This window comes from Colobus angolensis, unplaced genomic scaffold, assembly GCF_000951035.1.
Source record: "Colobus angolensis palliatus isolate OR3802 unplaced genomic scaffold, Cang.pa_1.0 Scaffold68, whole genome shotgun sequence".
NCBI lineage: Eukaryota > Metazoa > Chordata > Mammalia > Primates > Cercopithecidae > Colobus > Colobus angolensis.
Window position 1 is genome coordinate 4,190,867 of NW_012120487.1, and position 21,916 is coordinate 4,212,782.

Genomic DNA, 21,916 nt, shown 5'->3' on the forward strand with positions numbered 1-21,916 from the left:
GACCGCGGAGCGTGCGAACGACCCCACCGCTGCTTTCTCCTCCCCCAGATCACGCACCCCAGCTCCGGAAGATGGGGAACTGCCTCAAATCCCCCACCTCGGATGACATCTCCCTGCTTCACGAGTCTCAGTCCGACCGGGCTAGCTTTGGCGAGGGGACGGAGCCGGATCAGGAGCCGCCGCCGCCATATCAGGTAGGGAGGGTGTGTGTTGGGGGGAGCAAGTAGAGGCAGCTCTGGTGGAGGTTGACGGGGCTTCGGGGCCGTCTCTGCCCCTGGCTTCGGCAAGGCCTGGCCTGGGCGGCATTGACCCCCTTAGGGCTGGATCTGAGGGCATTTGCTCTCTGATCTCAGAATAGGGTTGATAATTCGCCTCCCCTCGGGCACCGTGTGGGGATGATACTCTCTGCCCTTGAGTTCTGGGATCAGAGTATGTGATCACATCCCCTTGGCCAGTGTCTGGTGGTTCGCTTGTGGAGTTTGGGAGTGACATTTTCCTGCCTTTATGTCTGAATCGTATGATTTCCTCATCGCACCGCCAACTGGATTATGGGTTCTGGATAGGTGGTTGCCAAGCACCACCCCCTCCCCCGCCCCATTTATGTTTTCATGTGTGGTCATCCTCTTACCCCCTCCCTCGTCTTTTTGTTAATTGGATCTGGCAGGTCTTCATTTCTGCCTCTGCTTGGGAGACGGATCTCCAAGTGGTGATTTTAACCCTAGCGACATCGAGTTACTTGTTTATATATATATATTAATTTTAATCCCTCCTCCTTTTGCTCCACCCATATGGCACACCTTTTAAACGTGCTGACTTAAGGAAACTTGATTAGCTTCAACTTTGGAAACCTTTAAACCTAGCTTGGGAAATTCCTTCGGTTACTCGTGTTCTCCCTTTGTATCAAAGACTCTCCTGAATATGTTTTACTGCTTTTTGTACAACAATCAGTAGTCCCAGATGTGTTGCAGAATTCGAGTGAAGACCTCTTAAACTCTAAATAGGTATGTGGATGTTATAATCCATAATATATGTTTGAAAACCTTTCCTGTACTTTTTCTATTTTAGATGATATTGAAAACAACCTTTTCCAGAGGGCTTCAGTAGTAGCAGTACTTAATTTTTTCCTGAAGAGTTTAGTTTTCTAACTTGGCAGGCTCCTTTGTTGTTCCATGTGATGACATCATTATCTAGTGTTTTCTTTTCTCATTCCTGTGTAAACCAATGTCTCATCACACCAGAAAAACCTGATCATATATGCTGGTTTTCTGAATAAAATTCTTCTGGGACATTTCGTATATACCAGTAAAGTCCAGTCTTGATTGTGGTATACAGAAGCCTCCGTGACTTCTCTCTCTTACATTCTGTATTCCAGGCCTACCAAATACACCATGCTGTTCACACCTTTGTTTTGCTCCAGTTCCTGTCTGCTTGGAGCCCTTCCCCCAGGTCAGCCAGGTGGACATCTAATCCTCTTTGAGAACTCAGCTTTCATATTTGAAGTCCCAGCATTCCCTTTCCTCCCAGCCCGAATCCCTTGCGTCCCCACTGAAACCTCTACACTTCCATAAGCAATATCTATAACACTTTAGTGTTGTATCTTTGTTAGATGTGTGTCTCATCCTTGCATTCCCCTCCTTCAGTACAAGCTGCATGAAGGTAGAGAATCTGTGTTTCTGGTTTGCTGTTGTATCCCTGGCATCTGCCTCAGTAGGTACTCAGAGTAACCGGGAGATAGATGACAAGTAAAAGCCCTTGAGAACAAGGACTCTCCCCTCGCTCAGTTTCTGGCACAAAAGCACCTAAATGTTGAATTAATTAATGAAGTTGAATTTAGTATTTTCTGTATTTACACAACTATTTTTTCCAAAGTAAGTTGTCACAAGGGTAGTCTCTTAAAAATCAAAGCTGAATCTGGGTGTCTTTACAGGTACTTTTGAGTGAAGCAAGCAAGCTGTGTTTATCCTTCATTCTCTTTCCCCTCTATATTTACTATACAACAAGAGTGCTTATTTCACTTTTTTTTTTTTTTAATGAGACGGAGTCTCGCTCTGTCGCCCTTGCTGGAGTGCAGTGGCATGATCTCACTGCTCACTGCAACCTCTGCCTCCCGGGTTCTAGTGATTCTGCTGCTTCAGCCTCCTGAGTAGCTGGGATTACAGGCACGTGCCACCACGCCTAGCTAATTTTTGTATTTTTAGTAGAGACAGGGTTTCACCATGTTGGTCAGGCTGGTCTTGAACTCCTGACCTCAAGCAGTTCACCCACCTCGGTCTCCCAAAGTGCTGGGATTACAGACTTGAGCCACCGCATCTGGCTTGAAGTTTTTATTTTAAAATCTCTTATGCTCCCTACCCTCACCCCCTTCTTTTTTAAAAAAATAGAGACAGGGGCTCCTATGTTGTCTAGGCTGGTCTTGAACTCCTGGCCTCAAGCAATTCTCCTGCCTCCTATCCCCTTTCTTTCCAGGGAAATTGAATATCTTTGACTTGTTCTCTTTCTCCTATCCTTATGATAACTGTACTATTAAAGGTACTAGAATTTATGGAAACTGTGTTTGCCTTTTCCAGAAGAACTAGATGATGATGAGGGATGAGGGGTTTTTGGTGTCATGAAAGAACTTTTTTTGGAAATGTTATATTTTTGACAGTGGGAGTTTTTTATGGTTGCGCTTTCCTGAAGTGAATGACGCAGACTAATATACAAATTCAGTATCAATTGTAAGAAAATTACTTTAAAAGATGGAAGCATAAAAAGAAACTTTTGGAGAAAAAGTATTGTCCCCCACCCCCAAAGAAGTAAGATCTGTTTTAGGAATGGTTATTTTAGATGATCTGAGAAACAGCAATCCACAGTTATTTATTCATTTGTTTGAGTTGGGAATCTCCCTCTGTCATCCAGGTTAGAGTGGATTGCTCACTTGGCAGCCTCAAACTCCTGGCTTCAGGTGATCCTCCTTCCTCAGCCTCCCAAAGACTGGAATTACAGGCATGAGCTACCTCACACAGCAGATTTATAGTACTTTCAGTTGATAAAAGTAACCTTTTCAACAAATTGTATGTAATTAACAGTGAATAGCTGATTGTAAAGGAACATGTTCTCTTGAGGTGAGAAGTTAAAAGATGTCATTGTTTGCTGCTTTATATGTACATGTACATATAATGACAAGAGCCAGTTCCATTTATTTCCTATTAACATCTGACAAATTTGTTTTTATTTGTTTTTGCCTAAAAGTAAACCCCCTGCACCATTATGATCCAAGTTTCGTGCATATTTCTTTCCATGGTTTCTTTTGTAGCCTCCTAACTGGTCTCCCTGCTTTCACTCTTGTCCTTGCTAAGGCCTGTCCTCAACACAACAGCCATATTTTTTTTTTTGAGATGGAGTCTCGCTCTGTCGCCCAAGCTGGAGTGCAGTGGCCGGATCTCAGCTCACTGCAAGCTCCGCCTCCCGGGTTCACGCCATTCTCCTGCCTCAGCCTCCCGAGTACCTGGGACTACAGGCCCCGCCACCTCGCCCGGCTAGTTTTTTTTTTTTTTTTTTGTACTTTTTAGTAGAGACGGGGTTTCACGGTGTTAGCCAGGATGGTCTCGATCTCCTGACCTTGCTCAAGCATTCCACCCACCTCGGCCTCCCAAAGTGCTGGGATTACAGGCTTGAGCCACCGCGCCCGGCAGAACAGCCATATTTTTTTAAAACTGAACTCTACAGTCTGCCCAGCCCTCTGTGGATCCTTGTCTCATTCAAAGTAAAAATCAGATTCCTTATAGTGTCCCATAAACCGTACATAATCTGTACCCCTTGTTTCCACACATGTCCCTTGACACCTACAGCTAACCCCTTTGTTGGCTTCCCTCCAGCTTCCCTGGCCTCATTGCTATTCTAGGACCTTTGCCCTCCTTATTATGTCTGGAGTACTCTTCCCCAGATTTCATGGCTGACTGACTCCCTCACCTTCTTTTCTTTTCTCAAATGCCACCTTAAACCTTCTCTGACTACCCTATTTGAAAGTGCAACCTGCCCTAATACCCTGGAAGTCCCTCTCACCCTGTTGTGTTTTTCCCTCCCAATACTATTTGTTACTTTCTAACACAAGTTAGAAAGTTACATTGTCTATCATCTGTCTTCTCCCACTAGATAGAAAAGAGGAAAGGGGATTTATTTATTTATTTTTGAGGAGTCTGGCTGTGTTGCCCAGGCTGGAGTGCAGTGGTGTGATCTCAGCTCACTGCAAGCTCCGCCTCCTGGGTTCACGCCATTCTCCTGCGTCAGCTTCCCGAGTAACTGGGACTACAGGCGCCCGCCACCACGCCCGGCTAATTTTTTGTATTTTTAATAGAGACGGGGGTATCACCATGTTAGCCAGGATGGTCTCAATCTCCGGACCTCGTGATCCATCTGCCTTTGCCTCCCAAAGTGCTGGGATTTCAGGCGTGAGCCACCATGCCCAGCCGATTTTTTTTTTTAATTGGTGTTTCCTAAGTACTTATAACAGCGCCTGGCACATATTAGGCATTCAGTAATTTGGTTGAGTGAATGAATAGATTTCTTTTAAATGAACTAATGTGTTTGAGGCAGGTATACTTGAACTGCTTGTAAGAACTCTGCGTTTTCCTAGTGCCATTTTTGCTTCTATATTGTTGATCAGTTTTTTGTTGTTTTTTGTTTTGTTTTTTTGTTTTGTGACTGGGCCTCCCTGTGTTACCCCGGCTGATCTCTCTCTGTATATATATGTTTGGGTTTTTCTTGTTTTCTCTTTTTTGAGACCAAGTCTCACCCTGTTGCCCAGCTAGAGTGCAGTGGTGCGATCTTGGCTCTGCCTCCTGGGTTCAAGTGATTCTCTTGCCTCAGTCTCTCAAGTAGTTGGGACTACAGGCATGTGCCACCAAGGCCAGCTAATTTTTGTACTTTTGGTAGAAATGGAGGTTCACCATGTTGACCAGGCTGGTCTCAAACTCCTGACTTCAGGTGATCTGCCTGCCTTGGCCTCCCAAAGTACTGGGATTACAGGTGTGAGCCCCTGCACCTGCCATTTATATTTTTTAAATTTAAAAAATAGAGACAGGGTCTCATTATGTTGCTAGTCTCAAACTCCTGGGCTCAAGGGATACTCCTGCCTCAGCCTCTTGAGTAACTAGGGTTACAGGTGCGCTTCTACTCTGCCTGGCTTAGGTTTTTAAAAAAAATTATTTCCTTTAGAGATGAAGTCTTGCTGTGTTGCCCAGGCTGGAGTGCAGGTGCAATTATAGTGCATTGCAGCCTCCACCTCCAGGTCTCCAAAGGATCCTGTGGTTTCAGTCTCCTGAGTAGCTGGGACTATAGGGGTATACCACTGTGTCTGGCTGTTGTAGATCAGTTTTAAGGAATCCAAAAAGTCAAATTCCAGTAATATTAAATACAGTAATTGGTTTAAACTAATGTATTTAGTGATTTAGGGGGTTTTGCCCTGTATATATATCACCACAAGATATTTATGTAGTGGTACAGTACTTGGGGGAGAAAAAGGAAGTACTTGAATCTCTATCCTTGAAGTATTGGATGGGAAGAGATTTAGGGTGTTTATCGAATTAGAAAGTAGAAACAAATTTGTCGCACCCTCCACCCAACTCCCATATTCGTAAATGTTTAAAAAGAATACAGAGGAAATATGCCCAGCCAAGGCAGTCTTGGAAGGACAGTGAGTGGGAGGATAAGCCAGGAAAGGCTGAAGGAGGGAGGTCCATGAGAGGGGGAGGCCAGGTAGGCAGCCCAGTCCTGAAAGACATATGTAAAACAGCTTGAGGTTCCCCTCTGTCACTGTGAGCTTTGTTATGTGCTCATTTGAGGGAGGCACTCTGTTAAAAGAGCATAATATTGAACAACAAACCATGTTACACTTTCTAATCTGAATATGTAAAAAGAAGGGTAGATACCTCTCAATTTTGCGGTAATTATATATTTTGAAATTCGCCATTCTTCTTCCCCGACCTATACTTTTTGATTAATACATTTGAAATTTTAAAATTCTAAGTTTGTATAGCATTGAATGCAAGTATAGCTCTGCTTTTAGAGTCAGATGGTCCTGTGTTCAAATTCTGACTCTGCCGCTTATATGTAAAATATGAAGAAGGAAAGGATTTATCAGATTGTTTTGGGGAGCTTTTTTGACAAATAAGAAAATGTAACATTTTGGATATTTCAAATTGCACCTGCATAAAGCTTTCTTTTTTTTTTTTTGGCCGGGCACAGTGGCTCATGCCTGTCATCCCAACACTTAGGTGGCCAAAGCAGGAGGATCATTTGACCCCAGGAATTCGAGAACAGTCTGGGCAACAAAGTGAGACCCCATCTCTATTAAAATACCAAACAAAAACAAAAACCTTCTTTTTTTGTTAAAAGGATTGGTTTATCCTGTAGAATGCACTAAAAATAACCCCCTTCCTTATAAAAAATCTAGAATGTAATGGTTATTTTTAAGCATGCAAAGCTATAATGTTTTGTGGGGAATGGGCTTGTTTTTAGAGATGGAGCCTCACTTTGCCCAGGCTAGTTTCGAACCCCTGGGCTCAACTGATCCTCCCACCATGCCTCCCAGTGTTGGGATTACGTATGTGAGTCACTGTGCCCTGCCTGTAATGGTATATATTAATGCCTCATTTTCCTGATAACTTACAAAATTAAATTTAGATAAAGGGTTGTTTTTTTCTTATTAGCATTTTGTTTAACATTTTGGTGGAAAATATCCCCAAATTTATTTCACATATCTTGGCCTTATTATACAAATTATTCCGCTTTTAACAATTTACCTTTGTGAAGTTTTATTCCTTCCCTTCATGTTCAAGAAGTTCAGCCTTCTTATTGAGGGGCAGATCAGCTCACTCCACCTTTGTTAATAAAGCCTTCACTGACCATTTTTTTCCTCTCACTGCTGATTTGTCATGTACGGTTTGTTTTGTGTTTGTAACATTTATCTGGAAATATTGCCTTATTAGCTTTTGTTGCTTTAATAGTTATTTTTCCACATCACAATTTCCTCAAGAATGAGAATGATACATTAAACTTGTAAGATATCTTAGTGGAGTAGAATGTTACCTTCCATATTGTAGACACCCAATGAATATTTGATGATAGACTAACTTAGAGCTGTGCCTTCTTCACCTTGTAAGGTCACCATCATAATTGAAGTCCTCATCAGTTCTTACAGTAACATAATTGATGTCTGATGTCCCCTCCTCATTCATTTAATTCCACGTTGCCAGATAAATTTCATCCCTGATCAGATCGCTTGCCTCATAATCCTTAATGATTCTTTTTTTTTTTTTTTTTTTGAAACACAGTCTCACTCTGTTGCCCAGGCTGGAGTGCAGTGGTGTCACCTCAGCTCACTGCAACCTTCGCCTCCCAGGTCCAAGCAATTCTCCTGTCTCAGCCTCCCGAGTAGCTGGGATTACAGGCATGCGCCACCACACCCAGCTAATTTTTGTGTTTTTAATAGAGGTGGGGTTTCACCGTATTGGTCAGGCTTCTGTGCAACTCCTAACCTCAGGTAATCCACCCTCCTTGGCCTCCCAAAGTGCTGGGATTACAGGCATGAGCCACCATGCCCGGCCCTTAATGATTCTTTATTATAACTAACCACTGAAGATATCTGACTTAGCATTCAAAGTCAGGATTTGGCTCTGTGTATACTTTTTCAGCTCTTCATAGCCTTGTGCTTTCTTTTATACAACTTGTATACTCCAGTCATGCAGAACAGTTTGCTGTATTCCATATATGTCTTCTGCTTTCCTGTCTTTGCCCATTCTATACCCATTGCCCAGAATGTTCTTCCTTAATCCTTCCCAGTCTCATTTCTAATATTCAGGGCCCAGTTCAAATGCCAAGAATCCACGAATTCTGATTTCTCCTACATATACTTTTCTTAATCTGAACTCCTTTATTACTTTGTGCACCATTCTTAGGACATTTTACCCTTTTAATTTTAATTATTTGTGATAGTGTCACATCTACTCTTTTAGAATTCAAGTCTGGTTCTTTTTCGCATTGCTAGAACTACAGTTTTCACATAGCAGGCACTTACACTTTAGTGAATGTCATGATCAGCATTTTGCTGTAAGAGTGTGTGATTGTATGGTTGTTAGTGTCTATTAAACATTCCCAGAATCCTCTGCTTTAGTGTTTGGCCTATCACTTCTAATTTATAAAGTATGTTGAGCTTTGGGAAAGTTAATTTCATTATATATTTTTTGAATTTGGTTTTGTGTTCTATGAAGTTCAGCTTGCCTAGGTGACTTATAAATAAGTAACCAGTTATTTGTGTGACTGCATTGTTGCGGGTTTTTTCTTTGTTTCTGCCTGATCTCTCAATCTGAATGCACTTTAATAAAGGCTGATTTTTTGGCTTTAAGATTGTATGCATCATTAGGAGTAAGTCTGTGTTCAGAGTTTAATTCTAGAGCTAATTATAGGGTAACTTGAGAAGATGGGATGGTGAGTTACTTGGTACGTAAGATCTGAGCACTTGATTTTCTTAAAATATTTTTTAGGTAATACTTAGTAGAGAAACCTTTGTTGCAGAGTTTTGATCTTCAAAAGTTTTAATATAAATACTTAGGTAGATTGGGATTCTTTTTCTTTCTTTGAGACAAAATCTTACTCTGTTGCCTAGGCTGAGTGTAGTGGCTTGATCATGGCATACTGCAGTCTCAACCTCACGGGCTCAAGCCACCCTCCCACGTCAGCCTCTTGAGTAGCTGGGACTACAGGCGTGCACCACCTTGCCTGGCTAATTTTTATTTTTTGTAGAGACAGGGATCAAGCAATCCTCCCACCTCAGTCTCCTGATTAGCTGGGGCTACAGGTGCATACCACCACACCCAGCTATTTTTTGTAGTTTTAGTAGAGACAGGGTCTCACTGTATTGCCCAGGCTGGTCTCAAACTCCTGAGCTCAAGCATTCCACCCACCTCGGCCTCCCAAAGTACTGGGATTATAAGTGTGAGCCACCATGCCCAGCCAACAACCTTTTTTTTTTTTTTTTCGGAGTTGGAGTCTTACTCTGTTGCCCAGGCTGGAGTACAGTGGTGCAGTCTCAGCCCACTGCAACTTCTGCCACCTGGGTTCAAGTGACTCTGCTGTCTCGGCCTCCTGAGTAGCTGGGATTACAGGCGCCTGCCATCATGCCTGACTAATTTTTTTTATTTTTAGTAGAGATGGGGTTTCACCACATTGGCCAGGCTGGTCTTGAACTCCTGACCTCGTGATCCACCCACCTAGGCCTCCTAGAGTGCTCAGATTACAGGCGTGAGCCACTGGGCCAGCCACCAACAGCCTATTTTCAATAACCTATATGAATACAGACAGAAATATATCCCTAACTCTGTACCTGAAGTAAGGTAATACATAAAAGACATATTCGCAAATGCAAGAAAAGAAATAAAACACATCTCTAATTCTGATTGTATCTACAGTCAACCTCTTATCACTTCCCTCTTCATTTGCAGAATTTGCCTTGGCTGAGACACAGTCAAGAAAGAAGACAGGCGGCCAGGCACAGTGGCTCACGCCTGTAATCTCAGTACTTTGGGAGGCCAAGGTGGGTGGGTCACCTGAGGTTTGGAGTTTGAGACCAGCCTGACCAACATAGAGAAACCCCGTCTCTACTAAAAATACAAAATTAGCTGGGCGTGGTAGCACATGCCTGTAATCCCAGTTACTTGGGAGGCTGAGGCAAGAGAATCTCTTGAACCCAGAGGTGGAGGTTGCGTTGAGGCTAGGTTGCGCTATTGCACTCCAGCCTGGGCAACAAGAGTGAAACTCCATCTCAAAAAGAAAAAAAGAAGACAGGCTGCGTGCAATGCCTCATACCTGTGCTACCAGCACTTTCGAAGGCCAAGTGGGGAGGATTGCTTGAGCCCAGGAGTTCAAAACCAGCCTGGGCAACATAGTGAGATCTTGTCTCTACAAAAAAAAAAAAAATTAGTCAGGTGTGTTGGCACATGCCTGTAGTCCCAGCAACTCAGGAGGCTGAGGCAGAAGGAATGCTTGAGCTCAGGAGTTGGAAGGTACGTTGAGCTGTGATGGCACCATTGTACTCTAGCCTGGGCAACTGAGTGAATGGGGGCATGGGGAAGGCCAGGTGTGGTGGCTCACACCTGTAATCTCAGCGCTTTGGGAGGCTGAGGCAGGAGGATTGCTTGTGTCTAGGAATTTGAGACCAGCCTAGGCAACACAGTGAGACTCCCATTTCTACAAGAAAAAATTTAGTCTGTAAGTGGAGAGTTATTGTTTAGTGGGTAGGGTTTTCTGTTATATAAGATGAAAAGTTCTGGAGATGGATGGTGGTAATGGCTACATAACTTTATGAATATATGTAATACCACTGAACTATACACTAAAAAATTGGAGCTGGGCATAGTGGCTTGTGCCTTTGGTCCCAACTAACCAGGAAGCTGAGGCAGGAGGGTTACCTGAGTCCAGGAGTTCGAGGCTGCAGTGAGTTATGATTGAGCCACTGCATTCCAGCCTGGGCAGCAGAGTGAGACCTTATCTCTTAAAAATAAATAAATAAATAATAGGCTGTAAAAAGTTGATTCCTTACCAGTAACTTTCAATATTGAATTAACAAATATTGTGTGGTATTTTTAACATGCTCAGAGTTCAGGCTTTTTTGACCTGTGATCTAAATGAAAGTGAGAGTGAGGTGGTGAGAGAAGTCTGGGTGGAAATGTGAGTGAAAGGCTGAGGAAAAGCTGGCTTAGATAGCCGCAGTGTTTAGTTATTTTTTTCAGAGACGGAGTTTCACCTTATTGCCCAGGCTGGAGTGCAGTGGCTCCTCACAGGTGTGATCATAGCACACTACAGCCTCAAACTCTTGAACTCAAGCCATCCTCCTGGTTCAGCCTCCCAAGTAGCTGGGACCACAGACTCATGCTACCACATCCAGTCAAAGTGTGTGGGTTTTTTTGTTTTCAGTTAGGTTCCTCAGGTTAAATGGAAGTATGTGTTTGTTTTGTTTTGTAGAGACAGTGGCTCATTGTGTTGGCCAGCCTGGGCTTGAACTCCTGGCCCCAAGCGGTCCTCCCACCTCACCCTCCCAGAGTGCTGGAATAACAGGCATGAGCCACTAGGCCTGGCCAAAGTTGAAAAGTAAAGTGATAAGGGAGAAGTAAATATATTTTATCCTTTTGGAGAATTTGTTTGACCTATTGATTTTTATATTCAAATTGACCTATTGCTTTTTATTTTCAAATTAGCCTTTTGAACTCTTAGTTGAGTTCCTTGTTTTGACAGTGGGTACTTAAAATTTCATATGAATGCGTGTGTCCCTATCTTTTAATTAAATTGCCAGCCTAGAGTGTACTCCCAGGGGCCAAACGAGTAATTATCTTGTTACTTAATCTAGAAAACATACTGCAAGGTAACTAAAGGATATGAAAGTGTAAGTATAAAGAAAGCAACCCTCCAAATATATTTGCTTCTAAAATTCTTAAAATTTTCTGAACACTCATAAAGTTGAATGGCTTTAAGAAGAGTGAGACTTTATAACTGACCCAGTTAGTTAAAGTTACATGTAATTTTGTGTAACAGTTTAAACCTTTCTTTTGTGGAAGAAAAAGAAGCAGTTTACCATAACTGAGTAGTGAGGCCTTAAGGGTAAGAAATAGTATGCTTGATACCTAGTTTCCTTTTTTGAGACGGAGCTTCGCTCTTGTTGCCCAGGTTGGAGTGCAGTGTCTCCAGAAAATACATTTACAGTGCTATACTGTATTTTTTTTTCTGTTGCTTTTCTCTTTTTTTTTTTGCTTTGAGGTGGAATCTTGCTCTGTCACCCTGGCTGGAGTGCAGTGGCACCATCTTGGCTCACTGCAACCTCCGCCTCCTGGGTTCAAGCGATTCTCCTGCCTCAGCCTCCCGGGTAGCTGGGATTGGAGGCATGTGCCACCATGCCTGGCTAATTTTGTATTTTTAGTAGAGACAGGGTTTCTCCATGTCAGGCTGGTCTCGAACTCCCGACCTCAGGTGATCCGCTCACCTCGGCCTCCCAAAGTGTTGGGATTACTGGCGTGAGCTACCGCGCCCGGCCTCTAGTTTCTTCTATCAGTTAGCAAGTATGTTATAAGCTCCACAGGGAAAGGAGAAATGATGAGTCTCTTACCCCTAGGAGCCTACAGTTAAGGGACAAGACATGAAGCAGTTATGAGGTCAGCATGAAATAGTAGGTAATCAAGTATTAGATTGTTTGGTATATAGTTTTGAAGTCGTGTGATCAGTTTGTGATAGGGCAGTGAATCACAAATGTACTTTTTAGCTTCTGAATCCTTGGGATAATCTTACTTGGAACTTGAGTATAAAAAATGAATAAAAACAACAGAACTGCCCTGATTAAATTGAGTGGTAGAGCTTGGAGCCAAAAAGATAGCCTTGTGTATTCACAGGTTCCACATCCTTGATCCATCCAATCACAGAAAATATTTGGGAAAGAAAACAATTTAAAAAATGCAAGAGATGATACAAATTAAAAAATATAGTGTCACTATTACGTAGCATTGTATTAGGTATTATAAGTAATCTAGTGATGATTTAAAGTATATGGGAGGGTATACAGGTTATATGCAAATATGCCATTTTATAAGGGACTTGGGCACCTGAGGATTTTCGTGTTCAAGGATTTTGGAGTCAGTCGGGTGGGACTAATCATTAGATGGTAGGCATGAATTTGGAGATCATTGAATTGTGTAATTTTGTACAGTAAAAGTATGTGTGTGTAAATTTTAATTAAAATGTGATATACAGAAACTAGTGTGTCTTTAACAGAATATCTTAAGTTTCTTTTGATTGACTGATTGATTGGTCGATTGGTTGAGATAGGGCTCTCGCTGTGTTGCCCAGGATGACAGTGGGCTCAAGTGATCTTCCTGTCTCAGCCTCCCAAAGCTCTGGGTTTACAGGTATGAGCCACTGCACCCAGCAGGTTTCTTAATTACATAGCCTGGTGCACTTGCAAAATACAGCCACAACTATAATATAGTCTATTTCCAAGCCCCCAAAAGGCTCCCTCCTGCCCCCTCCAACAGTTAGTAGCTTTTTTCCAAAGGTAATTGTTGGTTGGTATGACCTCCTATCACCCATATTTGTTTTGTGTGGTCCTGAATTTCAAACTGAATAACATTCTAGCATTGTTTGTGAAATTTGTGTTCTTACATAATGGCAGTAGTTCACATTCTTTTTCATTGCTATGCAGTATTCAAAATTGTGTAAATATACCACATTTTATTTATTCATTCTATTGTGTGTATTCGGGTAGTATCAATTTTTGGCCATATAAAGAAAGATGCTGTGAATGTTATACCTGAGCACCTATTTTGAGTATATATCCAGGGATAGAGTTACTGGATAATGGAGCCTTGTGTATAGTTTTTCCTGCAGCATTTTATTACAGAAATTTTCAAAAATAAGAGTTTACAGAATTGTTTGAATACCCATATTCATTCCTACCACCTAGATTTTGCAGTAAACATTTTGCTGTATTTGCTTTCACATGTACCTATTTATCATTTTCCTGTCAATCTATCAGGTTGATGTGTTTCAAAAAAAGTTGCCAAATAGTTTTCCAAGTGGTTGCCCTAATTTTCTGCTTGTACTGACAATATAAGAGTTTCATTTGTGCCACATCTTCACCAGAACCTGGTATTGTCAATCTTTATTTTTGAAACTTTTTTCAGCTTTGAAGTATAATTGATAAAATTATATATACTTATGATGTACAACATGGTGTTTCAATATATGTATACATCGTGAAATGATTACCACAAGCAAGCTAATTTACAGATCCTTCACCTCACGGTTATGATTTGTTATTGTGAGGATATTTAAGATGTATTTTCTTAACAGTTTTCAAGTATACACAATACATTGTGCTAAGCTGTAGTCACTGTGTTATACAACAGAGCTCCAGAATTGTAGGTGTTTTATTTTAGACATTTTAATAGGTGTGTAGAAGTATAGAAATGCAGTTGACCCTTGAACAACATAGAGTTGAACAGCAGGGGTCCACTTACAGTGCTAATTTGTTTAGACAAGTATGTTGGAATTTTTGAGATTTGTGACAATTTGAATCAACTTAGGTGATTCTCATTTTTTGAAATATCAAAAAATTAAGGTGTGTCATGATGGATGCATAAAATATGTAGATACTAGTCCGTTTTATCATTTACTACCATAAAACATTCACATCTAGTATAAAAAATTAAAATTTGGGCTGGGCATAGTGGCTAATACCTGTCATTCCATACCTTTGGGAGGCCGAGGCAGGAGGATCACTTGAACTCAGGAGTTTAAGGCAGCCTGGGCAGCATAGCAAGACCTCATCTTTACAAAAAATCAAAAGAATTAGCTGGAGCCAGGTGAGGTGGCTCACACCTGTAATCTCAGCACTTTGGGAGGTCTAGGTGGGGGGATCAGTTGAGGTCAGGAGTTCGAGATGAGCCTGGCCAATATGGTGAAACCCTGACTGTACTAAAAATACAAAAATTAGCTGGGTGTGGTAGCACGTGCCTGTAATCTCAGCTACTCAGGAGGCTGAGGCAAGAGAATTGCTTGAATCCAGGAGACAGAGGTTGCAGTGAGCCAAGATTGTTCCACTGCACTCCAGCCAGGGTGACAGAGCAAGACTCCATCTCAAAGCAAAAAAAAAAAAAAAGAAAGAAACAGAAAAATAAAATACAGTATAGCCCTGTAAATGTATTTCCTCTTATGATTTTCCTAATATTCTTTTCTCTGGCTTATTTCATAAGAATGCAATATGTTATACATGTAACATACGAAATATGGGTTAATCAAATTTGTGTTATCTGTAAGTCTTCTTTGGTCAAAAGTAGCTTATTAGTAGTTAAGTTTTTGGGAAATCAAAATTTAGGCCAGGCATGGGGCATATACCTGTAATCCCAGGTATATGTCTTGGGAAGCCAAGACAGCAGATCATTTGAGCTCAGGAATTCGAGACCAGCCTGGGCAACACAGCAAAACCCCATTTCTACAAAAAATACAAAAGTTAGCCGTATGTGGTGGCAGTCGCCTGTAGTCCCAGCTACTTGAGAGGCTGAAGCAGGAAAATTGCTTGAGCCTAGGAGGTGGAGGTTGCAGTAAGCCAAGATTGTGTCATTGCACTCCAGTCTGTCTGGGTAACGGGAGTGAAACCCTGTCTCAAAAAAAAAAAAAAATTATATGAAGGTTTGCAATTGCACTGGGCTTCGGGACCCCTAACCCCCATCTTTAAGGGTCAGCTGTATTTCATTGTGGTTTTAATTTGCATTTTCCCAGTGAGTACTAGAGTTAAGAATGTTTTCAAATGCTTGTTGGCCTTTTGGGTATTGTCTTTTGTGAAGTCTTTTGTCCAGTTTGTGTGTGTGTGTGTGTGTGTGTGTGTGTGTGTGAGAGAGAGAGAGAGAGACAGGATTTCAAAAAAACTAATTTTTTTGTATTTTTAGTAGAGATAGGGTTTCAGCATGTTGGCCAGGCTGGTCTCAAACTCCTGACTTTGTGATCTGCCCGCCTCTGCCTCCCAATGTTCTGGGTTTACAGATGCAAACCACCGTGCCTGACCTTGTCCAGTTTTTAATTGGGTTACCTGTCTGTTAAAAACTTGATTTGTAGGAGTTTAAAGTATATTATATTTTACTAATAAAAAAGAATGGTAGCTGTTCTCTGCATAATATTTAGAAAATAAGGCTGGGCACAGTGGTTCAAGCCTGTAATCTCAGTGCTTTGGGATGCCAAGGTGAGAGGATCCCTTAAGGCAAGGAGGTTGAGACCAGCCTGGGCAGCATACCGAGACCCCATCTCTACAAATAATATTAAAAAGTCAAGTGTAGCAGCATGCACCTGTAGTCCCAGCTACTTGGAATGTTGAGGCAGGAGGATCACTTGAGCCCAGGAGCTCAAGGTTACAGTGAGATATGATCACACCATTACACTGCAGCCTGGGCAACAGCAAGATCCTGTCTCTTTTTTTAAAAAAAAAAAAAGGAAATAAAGAATAGAGGGAAAGTAGAGATTGTGTTAGATCCTAGAATGCAAAGGTAAATACAATGATCTCCATGTTCTCTGTACCTGCATTCTAGAGAGGGATGTAGATAAATGGATACACTGCCATAAATTTTATGAAGAAGAATGTTTAGGGTGCTATAATTTGCTCAACATTTCATTTTTTGCTTTCTTGATATTTTAAATAATACTACGAATGTTTAATCAATAAAACACTTCTTGTTTTAGAATATTTTATTAGTATAAATTTTTTTAGGAATTGCTAGATCTGGCCAGGCACCATGACTCATGCCTGTATTCCTAGCACTTTGGGATGTGGAGGTGGGAGGATTGCTTGAGCCCAGGAATTGGAGACTAGCTTGGACAACATAGTGAGGTCCCATTTCTGAAAAAAAAAGGGAAGGAATTGCTAAATCAAAGAATGTGAGGATTTTAAAGCTCTACACAATAAAACAATCAGATCATCCTAAATAATGTATTGAAACCATGGAAAAGTATGTTCCACAACAAAGCATACCTCTTTGGTGACCAAAATGTGGCATTGATGAATATTGGGGGTTCCACCTAAAACTTTAACCCCCTTTGTGTTGGCACATTCATGAGATAATTCTGTTGACTAAGTTATGGTTGTTGTTGTTTTTAATCAAAGAATAAAACATGGTCTCCTTGATTAGAGTCAGATATCCCTTGCTAGCTCCTTGGATGAATTCCTTTTTCTTTTTCTGTTTTTGAGATGGAGTCTTGCTCTGTTGCCCAGGCCTGTAGTATGTTGGCACAATCTCTGCTTACTGCAATCTCTGCCTCCTGGGTTCAAGCAATTCTCCTGCCTCAGCCTCCTGAGTAGCTGGGACTACAGGTGCATGCCACCACACTCAGCTAATGTTTTTGTATTTTTAATTGCAATTTTTATTTTTATTTTTTTTTTTGAGATGGAGTCTTGCTCTGTCACCCAGGTTGGAGTGCAGTGGCAGGATCTCGGCTCACTGCAAGCTCCATCCCCTGGGTTCAAGTGATTCTCCTGTCTTAGCCACCTCCCGAGTAGCTAAGATTACAGGTGCATGCTACCACTCCTGGCTAATTTTTGTATTTTTAGTAGAGAGGGAATTTCATTATGTTGGCCAGGCAGGTCTCAAACTCCCAAACTCAAGTGATCCGCCCACTTTGTCCTCCCAAAGTGCCGGGATTACAGATATGAGCCACTGCACCCGGCCATTTTTTTGTATTTTTGTAAAGGCAGGGTTTCCCCGCGTTGGCCAGGCTGGTCTGAAACTCCTGACTTCAGGTTGCCATGGCCCCTCAAAGTGCTGATTACAGGCATGAGCCACCGCACCCAGCCTAGTTCCTTTTTCAAATGAATAGTACATAAGTATATGTTGGCTCTTACTAACTTTACTCTGGGAGAAAAAAACATAGCTCCAATTTTCTTTTCATTGTGTAGGCTCTTTCTTGAATAGAATACTTGCATAGAATAACAACAGCTTATACATTGGTGAGGGGAGTGTTTACATTGCCTCCAACATACTGTTTAATGCATAACATACATTTTTAAATTATCACATAGTGGGGGGAGGGGGGAGGGATTGCATTGGGAGTTATACCTGATATAAATGATGAATTGATGGGTGCTGACGAGTTGATGGGTGCAGCACACCAACATGGCACAAGTATTCATATGTAACAAACCTGCACGTTATGCACATGTACCCTAGAACTTAAAGTATAATAAAAAAATAAAAATAAAAAAAATTATCACATAGTATCTGTAAAGAGGAACTATATTATTTTTAATACTGTTTGTATGCTATGTAATATGTACATATGATATATGTTTCCACTATTTATATATCATGTATAATATGTACATTATAGCTGACATAGAGACTAAGCAGTTTGTACTCTGGATAAATTTGTTACATTTAATTTTTTATTTTTCTTTTTAATGACAGGGTCTCACACTGTTACCCATGCTTGAGTGCAGTGGCACAGTCATAGCTCATTGCAGCCTCAAACCCTGGGCTCAAGCAATCCACCTGCCTTGGCCTCCTGAGTAGCTGGGACTAGAGGTGCACACCACCACACCTGGCTAATTTTTGTCTTTTTGGTAGAGACAAGATCTCGCTCTGTTTCCCAGGCTTCCTTTGAATTCCTGGGCTTAAGCAATTCTACCTTGGCTTCCCAAAGTGTTGGGATTACAGGTGTGGGCGACTGCACCCAGCTGTGTTTCACTTTCTTGCTGGTGTTCTTTGAAGCACAAAAGTGATTAATCCTGATTAAAGCCAGTTCGTCTATTTTTTTTCTTTGGGGAGCTTTTGGTATTTTCAAGGAGGAGGTCAAACTTCATTCTTTTGCATGTGACCAGCCTGATGTTCCAGCACGATTTGTTAAACATAGTTTTCTTTTCTCATTGAATTATCTTGGTATTCTTGCCAAAGATCCATTGTCTATAAATGTGAGAGTACATTTCTGGACTCTTCTGTTCCATTGGTCTATATGTCTGTCCTTAGGCTAGTACTGTACTGTAGCTTTGTAAGTAAGGTTTGAAATCAGAAAGTGTGAGTCTTTTGTTTTCCCTTTTCAAGATGGTTATGGCTATTCTTAGTCCCTTGTATTTCCATGTGAATTTTAGAATCAACTGTCAATTTCTGCAAATGAGCCAGCTAGAATTTTGATAGAGCTACATTTTTTTTTTAATGAACCTACATTGATATATTCAACGATTGCCCAAACATTATCACCGGAAACCCATTGTTTACCTTAGAGTTCATTCTTGGTGTTGTACATGGATTTGCCATGTATAGTGACATGCGTCCACCATTATAGTATCATACGTATAGTTTTACTGCTCTGAAAATTCTCTGTGTTCCATCTGTTCATCCCTCCCCTCAACTCCTGACAACCACTGATGGTTTTATTGTCTCCATAGTTTTGCCATTTGCAGAATGTTGCATATTTGGAATCATACAGTATGTAGCCTTTTCAGATTGGCTTCTTTCATGTAGTAATACGTCTTTAAAGTTCCTCCATGTTTTTCATGGCTTGGTAGCTCATTTATTTTTTAATGCTGAATAATATTCCATTTGCATTGATATACTGTAGTTTTTACCTACCAACGGACACCATAGTTGCTTCCGTATTTTGATAGTCATGAATAAAGCTCCTGTAAACATTTGTTTCTGGGTTTTGGTTGGATGTAATTTTTCAACTCTTTTGGGTAAATACCAAAGGGTGCAATTGCTGGATCAAATGGTAATAGTATGTTTAGTTGTGTGAGAATTATCAAACTGTCACCCAAAGCCTACCATTTTTTTTTGTTGTGGTGTTGTTGTTGTTACTGTTTTTTGAGACGGAGTCTTGCTGTCACCCAGGTTGGAGTGCAGTGTGGCATGCTCTCAGCTCACCACAACCTCCACCTCCCTTGTTCAAGTGATTCTCGTGCCTTAGCCTCCGGAGTAGCTTGGATTACAGGCATGTGCCACCGTGTCCAGCTAATTTTTGCATTTTTGGTAGAGACGGGGTTTTACCATTTTGGCCAGGCTGGTTTCAAACTCCTGACCTCAGGTGATCCTCCCACCTTGGCTTTCCAAACTGGGGTTACTGACATGAGCCACCGCACATGGTTGCAAAGCATACCATTTTGCATTCCCACCAGCAGTAAATGAGAGTTTCTGTTACCACACATCCTTGCCAGGACTTAATGTCAGTGTTTTGGATTTTCACCATTCTGATAGGTATATAGTGGTATTTTTTTGTTTTAATTTGCAGTTCTCAGTGCTTCTCAGTACCTCCCACACACCTTAACTGGGACAGGATGGCTGGAGGGGCTGGAGTTGGGTAGTTCCCTTTCCCCAGGTAGGTTAAGCTCTGGTAAAAGTTTCTCGCGGAACTGTATATTAAAAGTTTCGCATGAGGATATGGCTTATTAGGAGCAGAATGCTCTGGCATATTTAAAATGGCTTATTTTCCCCTCTGCCTCCTGGAAGCACTCATGTGAGGACCTGGTAGAGGTTTTGGAGGTAAAATTCACAAAAGTGTGGGGGCCCCATATGATTGGGTCCACTTGGAGTTTTTATTTTAATTTTCTTTATTTTTTATTTACCTTTTTTGTTTTGGAGATAGTCTCGCTCTGTGGCCCAGGATGGAATACAGTGGCACGATCTTAGCTCACTGCAACCTCTGCCCCCTCTGATTCAAGCCATTCTTGGGTGTCATCCTCTCTCGAGCAGTTGGGATTACAGGTGTACACCACCATGCCCGACTAATTTTTATATTTTTTGTAGGATGGGGTTTTGCCATATTGCCCAGGCTGGTCTCAAGATCCTAGACTCAAGTGATCCGCCTGCCTTAGCTTCCCAAAGTGCTGGGATTACAGGTGTGAGCTACTGTGCCCAGCCTTGACTTTTTAATAGTAGTCATTCTGACTGGTGAGATGGTATCTCATTGTGGTTTTGATTTGCGTTTCTTTTCTTTTCTTTCTTTCTTTTTTTTTTGAAACAAAGTCTCTGTCTCTCAGGCTGGAGTATAGTGGTGCAATCTTGGCTCACTGCAACCTCCTCCTCCCGGAGTCAAGCAATTCTCCTGCCTCGGCCTCCCAGAATGCTGGGATTACGGGTGTGAGCCACTGCACCCAGCCGATTTGCATTTCTCTAGTGATCAGTGATAGTCGGAATGGCACGCAATTTACAACATCAGTTGTTTATTTCTGGAATTTTCCATAATTTTCAGACCATGGTTGACAGTTAACTGAAACCTTGCAATAAGTGGGGACTACTGGAGATCTTCTTCATTTTAAAGATGAAGAAATAGGTTGGGCAGTACAGCAGGGCAACTAGGAGACATGCATTTAGACAATACGGGTAACTGCACAGTGAGACAGAAAATATTGTATAATACATTAGATTTTTTCAAAGGCAGTCACAGGAGCCTCTAGGAGTTCATTTCCAGTAGAGTCCAGGAGAGGAATGGGATATTGGAATTAAGTAGGTTGTACAGTGATACTTGAAGTAATGAGACTTCTTTAAAATGAAATGGGTCTTCTAAAAATGTTTCATAAATCCTAAAGGTAGGCACAACATATGGCACATAAATTATCAGAAATACCCATATGTATAACATCTCTTTTTTCATTTGGAAGTAAACAGCCCTGCCTCAGCAAAGTGTCCCCATGTCTTCTTTTCTATTCTCAGTTGGTGATTTCCTTTCTTTTGCCATTCTCCCTGATAGACAATCTGTGCTCTCTGTCTAACCTTTCTCTCTTGAATTTATAGTGTAGTTATTACTAAGGCACCAATTCCTATCAATTAAGGCTCATTTCAGTGTAATGTGGATGTGTTTTTTTAGTTTTATGTCCACTAGGCCTTTCTATATTTACCGTTTGCACCACTCCCCACCCCATTTTCGTGTGACAACTGGAGGCCTTGTTTAAAAAACTACTAGAAAAAGGACGTGTATCCCATCCCTTATGGCTTTCTTATAACACCAGAAACTATCCAGCCTTGTTTTGTCCTGTTTACTCTAAGATCCTAAGCCAGTGGTTCTCAACCAGGATGAATTTGCTCTCCAGGAAACATTTGGCAAAGTCTAGAGACATTTTTGGTTGTCACAACGTGGCAGGGAAGAGGGTGCTACTGGCATCTAGTGGATGGAGAGAACTGCCAAACACCCTGTGATGTACAGTACAGCCCCCTACAACCAAGAATTGTCTTACTAAAATGTCAGTATTGCCCAGGTTGAGAAACCCTTCACTAAGCAAACCCCTTTTCCTCTCTAACCTCAGTTAGGTCCTTAATTGAGTTTATTTCTTCAACTGAAAGGTGGAGGTTATTTTACTTTTTCTTTTTTTTTTTTTTTTTTTTTGAGACGGAGTCTCGCTCTGTCGCCCAGGCTGGAGTGCAGTGGC

General features: G+C 41.5%; 1 protein-coding gene across 1 annotated transcript in view; it reads left to right on the forward strand.

The window, feature by feature from the left end:
- The first annotated feature begins 6 nt into the window (after positions 1-6).
- Positions 7-21,916, forward strand: part of RNF11 (ring finger protein 11) — a 36,150-nt gene continuing 14,240 nt past the window's right edge. Inside the window, exon 1 of the mRNA XM_011926249.1 lies at positions 7-194. Within this exon, the coding sequence (XP_011781639.1) occupies positions 72-194 (123 nt within the window). The 5' untranslated portion in view covers positions 7-71. The remainder of the gene's footprint in view (positions 195-21,916) is intronic.